Source organism: Pan paniscus, chromosome 8 (assembly GCF_029289425.2).
Source record: "Pan paniscus chromosome 8, NHGRI_mPanPan1-v2.0_pri, whole genome shotgun sequence".
NCBI classification, from domain to species: domain Eukaryota; kingdom Metazoa; phylum Chordata; class Mammalia; order Primates; family Hominidae; genus Pan; species Pan paniscus.
This window is the reverse complement of record NC_073257.2, coordinates 35,205,765-35,218,006: the sequence shown is the minus strand read 5'-3', so window position 1 is coordinate 35,218,006 and position 12,242 is coordinate 35,205,765. Positions and strand designations below refer to the sequence as shown.

Here is a 12,242-nt window from a genome sequence, read left to right as displayed (position 1 = left end):
CTGCAGGGCTCAGAAAGGGGAACAGTGGCACCCCTGTGTGCTGCTGCAGAGGGAAGTCAGCTCCTTCCCCCGTGGGCAAGATGGAGCCAGCAGTGTTGTGCCTCACCTGGTTACGGTGCAGGGAATGGGCTGGGGGCAGCTGTCCCAGAACCTGTGGCTGCTGCTATTGCCCCTCATGTTTGAGCACTGAGCTGGGTGCCTCTGTCCAGAAACGAAGGGGTCCTGAAGAAATCATGCGGTTTTAAGTCATCGTCATTAAGGTTTCCCTTTCGCCAAATGTTGATGTCATTCTCAAGGTGGCTCCAGTCTGCCTTCTTGAAAAGTATAAGTATTGTTTCCGTGACTTCTGAACAATTCCACTCTTTGATAGTAACATCCCAAACGTGGCCTGTTTGATTTTTTTGTGAGTTGCAACAGCCCCGGTGTGTGTGGTAGCATCTGGTGCTCCTGTCGCCCTTTGTCTCATTTGCAGACACAGATTTGTAAGAACCTTGCTTATTCCACCATGAGCGCCAAGATATTTTGAGTGATGTTTTTCAGAGCAGAGACTGCATGGATTTGAAAATTGCTTGCTGTATATTCAGTTGCCATTGGAAATAGCTGTAGATATTGAGTAATAATTTGGGGAAATCATAAACACTATGTCAATATTTCCTTTTTTAAAAACTGCCCAGGCTGGCGCAGAGATCTCCACCGTGAACCCAGAACAGTATTCAAAGCGCTTTTTGGACTTTATTGGCCACATCTTGACGTAACCTCCTGCGCAGCCTCGGACAGACACGAACATTGGATGGACAGAGGTGGCTTCGGTGTAGGAAAAATGAAAACCAAACTCAGTGAAGTACTCATCTTGCAGGAAGCAAACCTCCTTGTTTACATCTTCAGGCCAAGATGACTGATTTGGGGGCTACTCGCTTTACAGCTACCTGATTTTCCCAGCATCGTTCTAGCTATTTCTGACTTTGTGTATATGTGTGTGTGTGTTGGGGGGCGGTGAGTGTGTGCGCGCGTGTGCATTTTAAAAGTCATAAATTAATTAAAACAGATCCACTTCGGTCAGTATGTGTCCCAACAAAGACCCTTTGATTCCAGCTATGGCCGAATGAGTGAGTGAGTGAGTGAGTGAGTGAATGAACACACGTGTGGGGGAGGGGAGAAGGAAGTGCATGTCAGGCACCGTGTTGGCATCACACAACAAACTGTGGATCAGCTTTTTTTTTTTTTTTTTTTTTTTTTTTTGGAGTTGAAAGATGTGAGACAGTATTCAGAATAATGAAGATAATAATAATGATTATTATAATAATGATGATGATTCCAAGGAAAAAACCTACAGCGAATGTTCCATTTCTACCCCGCACGCAGACACTCTCCCTAACACTGGTAACCTGAGCCCCCAGCACTGGACGGAAGAATGCTGGCGTCTCCGTGTGTACTGGTTCAGGGTTCTGGCCCCAGCCTTGTCAGGACCCCCTGGTGTCCAGAGCCCCCACCCCTCCCGCAACAAGCAGCTGATGCCCCAGTGATTCTCTATACATTTTTCACCTCGGCCAATATGTCCAGGAAAACTGCTTACTTCTCTTTTCTTGCCTGGAGCCTTCATTGTTACACCCTTACGTTGCAATATAGGAATTAATGCTACAAAATAAAAGTAAAGCTTACCTGAAAAGTGCGTAGTTTGGGGCAATGGTATCTACATCTCCCACTGTGGGAAAACCAGCAAAGCATCAAAACTCTCAATTCTCCTGTTACCGAATGCAGATCTGAATTATAAGATGTTTATGTTTGACCATTGTTTCAACAATGGGATTTTGTTACGAATTATCCCTTTAACTGAAACCCTCAGTTTTACTGTTTACATTATTAGGAAAACAGGGATATCTTTTGAATCTAAAAATTTGATGTACGGCATGTGATTTTTGAAGTTTACGTGTAAAGTCACAGTATAGGTGAAATAACGTTTGTCATATTTTGAGACGTATCCTGCAGCCATGTTTTTACGTGAGTGTTTTAGTCAAAGTACATGGTAGACAGTCTTTCACAATAAAAGGAAAAGGATTTTTTTTTCCTCCAAATGTACATTTATCAACCTAATGATTGATTTTTTTAAAAAGAGATTTCGCCCCAGTCTGGTTTATGAAAGTCCATTGCCCTAAACTGTGCTGATTGTTTTTAATCAAGTTATAAATTTCCAACCTAGATCATGTATCTACCAACTCTCCTGCATTTTCCAAAAGGCATTGAGCTTAAATATTAGTCTTGCTTAGAGTAGGTTATCCACTTACATGCTGCGCTAAAGCCATGCCTTTGAAACTCCTTGTTTAAAACATGATATGATTTTTGTGGGCAGTTTCAGAAAAGAAAACAAACAAACAAAAATCTACCCTTTAATTATTACTTGCAACTCAACAGATCTCCCTGCCGTACTGCCTTGCCTTTTCCAGGAACTTTACTTCAGGGCTGTCCAGATTGCAGTTGTGCCCCGTGTATGTGGATCTAGTTCACAGAGTCTTTGGAAGCCAGCAGTCGTGCCCTCCGTATACTGTCCACTCATTTTATGTAGATTTGGTATCCTCAGCAGCCAGTGTTAACACCACTGTCACGTAGTGTACAGATTCATCTTTTATATATTTAAAGTAATCCATACTATGATTTGGTTTTTCCCTGCACCATTAATTCTGGCATCAGATCAGTTTTTGTGTTGTGAAGTTCTACTGTGGCTTGACCCAAGACCACAGCCATGAGACCCTGAAGTAAACATAAGGTACACATACATTATTTGAGTAACTGTTTCCTTGGGGGCCAATCTGTGTATGCTTTTAGAAGTTTACAGAATGCTTTTATTTTTGTCTATAACAGTCTGTCATTTATTTCTGTTGATAAACCATTTGGACAGAGTGAGGACGTTTGCCCTGTTATCTCCTAGTGCTAACAATACACTCCAGTCATGAGCCGGGCTTTACAAATAAAGCACTTTTGATGACTCACAAGATGAATCCTTTTTTCCTCTGTCCCAGTTGTGTCTCTCTGTTCCAAACACATTTTAAATACTCGGTCCTGACAGTGTCTTTAGCTAATCCTTGAAGAAATAAAAGTGGAATTGAATCTTTTTAGTTTCTAGAGCCTTGCCTTCAGTTTGGGAATTATTTTATCAGTAATAACAAACTTCCACAACACAATTGACTTTGCCGAAGATGAACAAGTAGAGGAAAAGAATCTCTTCCATGAACATCCTATAAAGTCATATGTTTTGTTTTTAGCTTTGATACACCTTAATTCTTTGTGTATCACCATTTTTTGAAACTTCCTTGGGATACCATTGATGGATAGCAGACTTAACGGCATTCCACTTGGTGCCAGGTTAACACAGACAGCTTGTCTATAGCACTTGCTCTGATAACTCATTTTTCTTCTAATGCAACTGATGTATTATAGCAGGGGTCCCCAAACCCCGGGCCACGGACCGGTACTAGTCCATGGCCTGTTAGGAACCTGGCTGCACAGCAGGAGGTGAGCAGCTGGCCAGCATTTCCACCTATGCCCCGCCTCTTTCAGATCAGCAGCAGCATTAGATTCTCATAGGAGTGCGAACCCTATTGTGAACTGCACATGGGAGGAATCTAGGTTGAGCACTCCTTATGTGAATCTAACTAATGTCTGATGATCTGAGGTGGAACAGTTTCTTCCTAAAATCATCTCCTCAGCCCCCTGCCAGTCCGTGGAAAAACTGTCTTCCACAAAACCAGCCCCTGGCACCAAAAAGATTGGGGACCACCATATTAGAGAATAATTTGAGCATAATGCACTTGTCACATTGCTTGTGTGCCGTTTGGTCTGCAAGGAACATTAGGCGAATGCAGAGAACTGCACTCAACTGAGCTGCATAGGGAAACACAACACACCGACACTTCAAACATCTCCAGCACCTCACTTCAGTGCATGTGATTTGTTACACTCGTTCATATCTGGAGTTACACGTTTCCACCTGACATCAGATCACCTTTCTCCTCTTTACAATAACCCAAGAGCTGCCATCCTTCTGATGCCCACAACCACAGGCGTGCCTTACATCTTTTTCAAGGTAACTTGCCCTGTTTTTATATTTTGAATATTTCCTAACCAGTTAGCGTTTTTATAATTGTGCTACTGTTTTTATTAGATTTCTTTTTCTTTTCAGTATGTGACTCATTACATTTTGGGATGTTGTGGCCCTAGTTTCATTTTTCCCAGAAGTTCTGTGATTTCCATTGTGCAGCTTTGCCTAAAGCAGTGATTTCTAGGAACATAAATGTTGCATTATTGTAGAATTGACTGTGGTCAGCAGGGAGCTTTAATTCAATGTTCTTTGTGGACTGTTTGAATGTGGACATTCATTTTCCCTTCATTTTGGTTAAGTTCCTGGATTAGAATCCACAATAGTTCCAGAAGGTTATTTCTAATTCATGGAAGGGCAAAAGTTGGTGTGAAGCATTAATCCTGAGCACAACACTTTTAAAAACAGTGGTTAAGAGTTAAGTGCAAGAGATTACAAACTATATGTTGTGAAATGGTGATGTATATAGTGTGCAAATGTACACAGGCCGAGAGGCTGAACAAAGACTCAGGACCGCTGCACACAACCTTTCTTGGAATTTTTAAATAGCACAAAATCAGTGATTGGAGTGACTGTTGTACACGTGCATCTTTCTTCGAGCTCTGAAAATAACTGGCCCCCATTCCTTCCTATAATATAGATATATTAAAAGCATAAAAATTAATATAGATTGCTATATTAAAAACATAGAAGTCATTCTTCCTAAAGGGCAGAAACTCTGCCATGTCTTTTGAATTCCTATGCTAGGCTGGGTACACTGGCTCATACCTGCAGGGGGATCACTTGAGGCCAGGAGTTTGAGACCAGCCTGGGCAACCTACAGAGACCCTGTTGCTAAAAAAATAACAATTAAAAATTTAAAAAATTAGCCGAATGTGGTGGTGCATACCTGTAGTCCCAGCTACTCAGGACGCTGAGGCAGGAGGATCTAATTGAGCCTAGGAGTTTGAGGCTGCAGTGAGCTATAATCACACCACTGTACTCCAGCCTGGGCGAACTTGTCTTTTAAAAAAATAATAATAATTAAATAGATAGTGAATTCCTCTCCCGTAGAGTCACCTGCATCGCCTCGTGGAGCCTCTGGCCAGCCTGCCTTCACTCCATATTTTCATTATTCTGAGCTGGTATCTTTATAAACAGTTGGCAAATTGAAGGGGCAGTCATAGTAAAGTAGCCCAGAAGACCAATGAAGTGACCCGGGAAAATTACAGTTGCTAATTTAACCTAGAGTGGTCATTGAAAATTATTTCACAGGCCGGGCTTGGTGGCTCATGCCTATAATCCCAGCACTTTGGGAGGCCAAGGCGGGTGGATCACCTGAGGTCAGGAGTTTGAGACCAGCCTGGCCAACATGGCAAAACCCTGTCTCTACTAAAAAATACAAAAATTAGCTGGGCACGGTGGCAGGTACCTGTAATCCCAGCTACTCGGGAGGCTGAGGCAGGAGAATAGCTTGAACCCCGGAGATGGAGGTTGCAGTGAGCCGAGATTGTGCCATTCTACTCCAGCCTGGGAAACAGAGCAAGACTCTGGCTCAAAAAGAAAAAAAAAGAAAAGGAAAATTATTTCATAAAAGAAACTCCTGAGGAGTAAAGTACCTCTTTTTCTTAACTGAGTGCCCTTCAGAAGTTTGTCCTAGTTCTGCTTTTGGAGTTCTGTGAAAATCCTGCCAAAGAGCAATTAAATGCCCCAATCTGTGATTGTCTCTCAAACACTCTGTAAACACTCTGTTTAATTTCATAAGAGAGGGGACAAAAGATTAGAATTCTCCAGAATCTACTGTGATAGATCTTTGTTTTTATAGAATGTTTTATAGAACTTGTTGCTGGAAGAGATGTTACAGATGAGAAGACCTTGGCCCAGAGAAGCTAAGTGACTTCTTCAAGGTCAGACAGTGGTCAGTGGCAAAGCTAAGCTTAGAACTCAGCTCTCTGCCCCAACTTCTAAGAGTGGAATTTGAATGCATGTGCTGTGGACCTGGAACCTCACCATTTCCCTAATGAGAATTAATCTGTATTATCCCATTTTCCTAATTCTTTCCCTGAGTCCAACAGTTTTATGGGTTTTTAACTGTCTCTTGATTTTTTTAAATCAAGGAGTCTCACTGGGGAATATAAAAATATTCGTAGACCTACTTAGTGGCACTGTGGACATGGAACTTGAAAATCTGTCATGAATAGATTTCCTGGGTGCTTCTGAATGGCCAGATTTAGAAACCACTGTCTTAAGTAGTGAAGCACTCCCAATGATGACTAAGGGGTTTTTTTTTTCTTTTTTTTTTCTTTCTTTTTTTTTTTTTTTGAGATGGGCATTTGCTCTGTCGCCCAGGCTGGAGTGCAGTAGCCTGAACATAGGTCACTGCATCCTTGAACTCCTGGGCTCAAGTGATCCTCCTTCCTCAGCCTTTGGAGTAGCTAGGACTACAGGAGCATGCCACCATGCCCAGCTAAGTTTTTAAAATTTTTTTGTAGATAAGGAATCTTGCTACATCCCCCGTCCATCTCCATCTCCATCCCCCTCTTTCTCCCCCTTTTTTCTGTACTCTCTCCTAATATATGAACAAGTTAACTTCTCATTGATTAGAGCAGGAGTTAGAAAATTACAGCCTTAGGGCCAAATCCAACCCAGAAAATGATTTTTATTGTAAATAAAGTTTTATTGAAGCATAGCCACACCTATTGATTTAATGTTTTCTATGGCTGCTTTCAAGCCACAGTGGCAGACATCATGGTCCACAAAACATGTACCATCCAGCCCTTTACAGCAAAGGATTACTGATGCCTGAAACAGCCTCGTTTTAGTATTACAGTCTAATTTCTGCAAAGCCGTGGGCTTCAGCTACAGTTGCTTCACGTTTTTCCTCAGCTGTGATATAAAACAAAGTTTGAGAAACATTTCAAGATGTGCCAACAAAATTGAATATTAAAAACTTGGTGGGATCTGGCAAGATGGCCAAATAGGAACAGCTCTGGCCTGCAGCTCCCAGCAAGACCAATGTAGAAGGCAGTGATTTCTGCATTTCCAACTGAGGTACCCAGTTCATCTCATTGCGACTGGTTAGGCAATGGGTGCAGCCCACGGAGGGCAAACAGAAGCCGGGTGGGGCATCGCCTCACCCAGGAAGTGCAAGGAGCTGGAGGACCTCCCTCCTCCAGCCAAAAGAAGTCATGACTGTGCTACCCAGCCTGCATACTAAGCTTTTCCCACAGTTTTTGCAATCTGCAAATCAGGAGGTTCCCTCATGTGCCTACACCAACAGGGCCCTGAGCTGCAAGCACAAAACTGGGCGGCTCTTTGGGCAGACACCAAGCTAGCTGCAGGAGGTTTTTTTTCGTACCCCAGTGGCACTTGGAACCCCTGTGAGACAGAACCGTTCATTGCCCTGGAAAGGGGGCTGAAGACAGGGAGCCAAGTGGTCTCACTCAGCTGCTCCCACTCCCAGAGAGCCCAGCAAGCTAAGAATCACTGGCTTAAAATTCTCATTGCCAGCACAGCAGTCTGAAGTCAGCCTGGGATGATCGAGCTTGGTGCAGGGAGGGGTGTCCAACATTACTGAGGCTTGAGTAGGCAGTTTTCCCCTGACAGCGCTAAGGAAGCAGGGAAGTTTGGACTGGGTAGAATTCACCACAGCACGGCAAAGCAGCTATGGCCAGACTGCCTCTCTAGATTCCTCCTCACTGGGCAGGGCATCTCTGAAAGAAAGGCAGCAGCCCCAGTCAGGGGCTTACAGATGAAACTTCCATCTCCCTGGGACAGAACACCTGAGGGAAGGGGCAGCTATGGGCACAGCTTCAGCAGACCTAAACGTTCCTGCCTGCTGGCTCTGAAGAGAACAGCAGATCTCCCAGCACAGCACTCAAGTTCGGCTAACGGACAGACTGCCTCCTCAAGTGGGTCCCTGACCCCTATGCCTGCTGACTGGGAAAGACCTCCCAACAGGGGTCAACAGACACCTCATACAGGAGAGCTCCGGCTGGCATCAGGCCGGTGCCCCTCTGGGACTAAGCTTCCAGAGGAAGGAGCAGGCAGCTATCTTGGCTGTTCTGTAGCCACCACTGGAGATACCCAGGTAAACAGGGTCTGGAGTAGACCTCCAGCAAAATGCAGCAACTTGCAGAAGAGGGGCCTGACTTTTAGAAGAAACACTAACAGAAAGCAACAACATAAACAAAAGGCCCACACACAAAAATCCCATCCAAGGGTCATCAGCCTCAAAGATCAAAGGTAGATAAATCCACGAAGGTGAGGAAAAACCAGCACATAAATGCTGAAAATTCCAAAAACCAGAATGCCTCCTCTCCTCCAAATGATCATAACTCTTCTCCAGCAAGGGCACAAAACTGGATGGAGAATGAGATTGACGAATTGACAGAAGTAAGCTTCCGAAGGTGAGTAATAAACTCCTCTGAGCTAAAGGAGCAAATTGGATAAAGAGTCAAGACCCATTGGTGTACTATATTCAGGAGACCCATCTCATGTGCAAAGATGCACATAGGCTCAAAATAAAGGGATGGAGGAATATTTACCAAGCAAACGGAAAGCAAAAAAAAAAGCAGGAATTGCAATCCTAGTCTCTTGTAAAAGAGACTGGCGATCCTTGTTACTTATAAAACAGACTTTAAACCAACAAAGATCAAACAAGACAAAGAAGGACATTACGTAATGGTAAAGGGATCAATGCAACAAAAGCAACTATCCTAAATATATATGCACCCAATACAAGAGAACCAAATTCATAAAACAAGTTCACCTACTGGTTGTGTTTTTCTGGTGGAGTTTTGACTAAAACAGCCTCTCAGATGTTCCAGACTTTTTCTGATAACAAGGGAAGAAGCACCTCTGGAAGGATGGAGTAAAAGCCTCTAAGCTCTTCCTCAGGAGGCTTAAATGCTACTGCTGCTGCCACCATCCTGTCTCTAGTGCCCTCTGGAAAGTTCCAGCACATTTTTTAAGTACTCAACACCAACACTGATGGAAAATGGAAAATAGCTTTTGTCATCATTCCCATTAAGGATGAAGGGCGAAGATGTGCTCTTGTATTAAGGACAATTAGTAGAAACTGTCCTTAAGAAAGCCTAGATTTTGGACTTGTTAAATAATAACTTTAAATCAGCCATTATAAATATATTCAAAGAACTAGGAAACTACGCCTAAAGAGTTAAAGGGGCCAGACACTGTGGCTCACGCCTGTAATCCCTGTACTTTGGGAGGCCGAGGCAGGCAGATCACTTGAGGTCAGGAGTTCAAGGCCAACATGGTGAAACCTTGTCTCTACTAAAAGTTAAAAAAAAAAAAAAAAAAAAAATAGCTGGGCATGGTGGCGGGTGCCCATATTCTCAGCAAGTAGAGAGGCTCAGGGAGGAGAATCGCTTTAACCCGGGAGATGGGGGTTGCAGTGAGCGGAGACCGTGCCACTGTATACCAGCCTGGGCAATAGAGTGAGACTCCATCTCAAAAAAAAAAAAAAAAGAGTTAAATGAAAGTAGGAAAATTATATCTTAAGAAATGGAGAATTTCAATACATAAATTAAAATTATTCAAAAGAATCCATAGAAATTCAGGAGGTGAAAAGCATAATAACTAGAGCAAAAAAAATTACTACAAGGGTACAACAGCAAATATGAACTGGCAGAAGAAAGCAAGCAAACTTAAAGGTCCATTGAGATTATCCAGGCTAGGAGAAAAAGAAAAAAATGAAGGAAAATGAGCAGCCTTAGAGACTGATGGGATATCAAACATGCCACTGTATAAATAATGAGAGTTCCAGAGGAAGAGGGGAGAGAGAAAGGAATAGAAGAAATATGTGAAGAAATAATGGCCGAGGGAATTTTAAGAAATTTACAGATAGAAATATGTAGAAATTAAATAACATTTCCTGAAAACCCAGTGGGTTAAAGAAGAAATCACAAGGGAAATTCTAAGATACTTTGAAGTGAATGAAAACAAAAACACACATGCCAAAACTTCTCAGATGCAGCCAAAATCATGCTTAGAGGAAAATTTTTTCAACTCTAAGTAACTATATTGAAAACTAAAAAATCTCAAAGCCTTTATTCATAAACAGCCTGATGATCTTAATAGATGCAGGAAAAGCACCGGACAAAATCCTTTCATAAAATATTCAACAAATTACGAATAAAGGGCAACTCCCTTAACCTCCACGGACATCTATGAAAAACTCACAGCCAGCATTGCACTTAATCCTGAAAGACTGAATATTTTCCTCCTGAGATCAGGAACAAGACAAGGATAACCACTCTTGCCACCTCTACTCAGCATTTGTCTTAATTAGTTTGGACTGCTATAATAAATTACCATAGACTGGTGGCTTAAACAACATTTATTTCTCACATTTCTGGAGACTAGAAGTCTGAGATTGAGTGCCAGCATGGTCAAGTTCTTGATGAGTACCCTTTTCTGTAGAGAAAGTAAGACTTTTTCTAGTTGCAGATGACATGATCTTACATATAAAAAATCTTAAGGAATCCACCAGAAGAAACTAATAGGGCTAACAAGTTCAGTAAGATTGCAGGGTACAAGATCAATAAACAAAAAGCAATTTTATTTCTATGCTAGCAATGAACAATCTGAAAATTGAAGACAATTGTATTTATAATAACATGGATAAAGTTTTTAAATCTGAAAATAAACTTAGCCCAAAAATGTAAAACTTGTAGACTGAAAACAATAAAACATCATTAAAAGAAATTAAAGAAGACCTAATAAGTTGAAAGATATCCCATATTTATGGAAAGCATAACATCATTAAGATAGCAATACTCCAGATTTAATCCAGTTTCTATCTAAATCCCTGCAGGCTGCTTTGCAGAAATTGACAAACTTATCCTAAAATTGTATGGAAATGCAAGGGACCCAGAATAGCCAAAACAATCTTGAAAAGTACAAAGTTGAAGGATGCACACTTTCAGATTTCACAGTTACAGAAATACAGCAATCAAAAGTGTGGACAGATATACATATAGATCAAAGAAATATAATACAGATTTCAGAAATGAACCCTTACATTTACAGTCAATTGATTTTTCATGAGGGTGCCAAGACAATTCAGTAGGTGAAAGAATAGTCTTTTCCACAAATGATGCTAGGACAACTACGTATCCACGTGCAAAAGAATGAAATAGGACCCCTACCTCACATCATACATGAAAAATTAATTCATAGTGCTTCAAAGACTTAAATGAAAAAACTAAAACTAAAATTCAGAAGAAAACATAGGCAGAGGCTATGACTTGGATAAGTATAATGAAAAAGCAAGTGTTGGTGAAGATGTGGAGGAATTAGAACCTTCATATACTGCCTGTAAGTGTGTAAAATGGCACAGCTACTTTGGAAAACAGTCTGGGAGTTCCTTGAATGGTTAAATATAGGTTACCATATGACTTGGGAATTTTAGTCCTGGGAACATACCCTAGAGAAGGGCTGCATTCTTTCTAGAAGCCCTGGTGGAGAATTTGTTCTCTTGCCTTTTCCAGGTGCAGATTGTCTGCATGGTTTGGATATTTGGTTTCATCCTTATCTTCAAAGCCAGCAATATAGCATCTTTCTCTGGCTCTGCTTCCATCATATGTCCTTGATTAAATTAGCTACTGGACTATCTAGTTAGTATGTTTTTTCTAGTTTGCATGTCTCTGAAAGAAAGGCAGCAGCCCCAGTCAGGGGCTTACAGATGAAACTCCCATCTCCCTGGGACAGAGCATGAGGGAAAGGGTGGCTGTGAGCCCAGCATCAGCAGTCTTACAAGTTCCTGCCTGCTGGCTCTGAAGAGAGCAGGTCTCCCAGCACAGTGCTCGAGTTCGGCTAACGGACAGACTGCCTCCTCAAGTGGGTCCCTGACCCCTATGCCTGCTGACTAGGAGAGACCTCCCAACAGGGGTTGACAGATACCTCACACAGGAGAGCTCTGGCTGGCATCAGGCTGGTGCCCCTCTGGGACTAAGCTTCCAGAGGAAGGAGCAGGCAGTGACCTTTGCTGTTCTGCAGCCTCCAGTGGTTATACCCAGGTGAAGAGGGTCTGGAGTGAACCTCCAGCAAAATGCAGCAACTTGCAGAAGAGGGGCCTGACTTTTAGAAGAAACACTAACAGAAAGCAACAACATCAACAAAAGAGCCACACAAAAACCCCATCCAAAGG

General features: G+C 42.2%; 1 protein-coding gene across 3 annotated transcripts in view; it reads left to right on the top strand.

Annotated features, from left to right (window-relative positions):
* PIP4K2A (phosphatidylinositol-5-phosphate 4-kinase type 2 alpha) overlaps positions 1 to 3,106 on the top strand; it is a 179,314-nt gene extending 176,208 nt beyond the window's left edge. For all 3 annotated transcript variants that reach the window (XM_034930099.4, XM_055092480.2, XM_034930100.3), the window contains one exon: positions 675 to 3,106. In XM_034930099.4, the coding sequence (XP_034785990.1) occupies positions 675 to 755 (81 nt within the window). In that variant the 3' untranslated portion in view covers positions 756 to 3,106. The remainder of the gene's footprint in view (positions 1 to 674) is intronic.
* Positions 3,107 to 12,242: the final 9,136 nt, after the last annotated feature.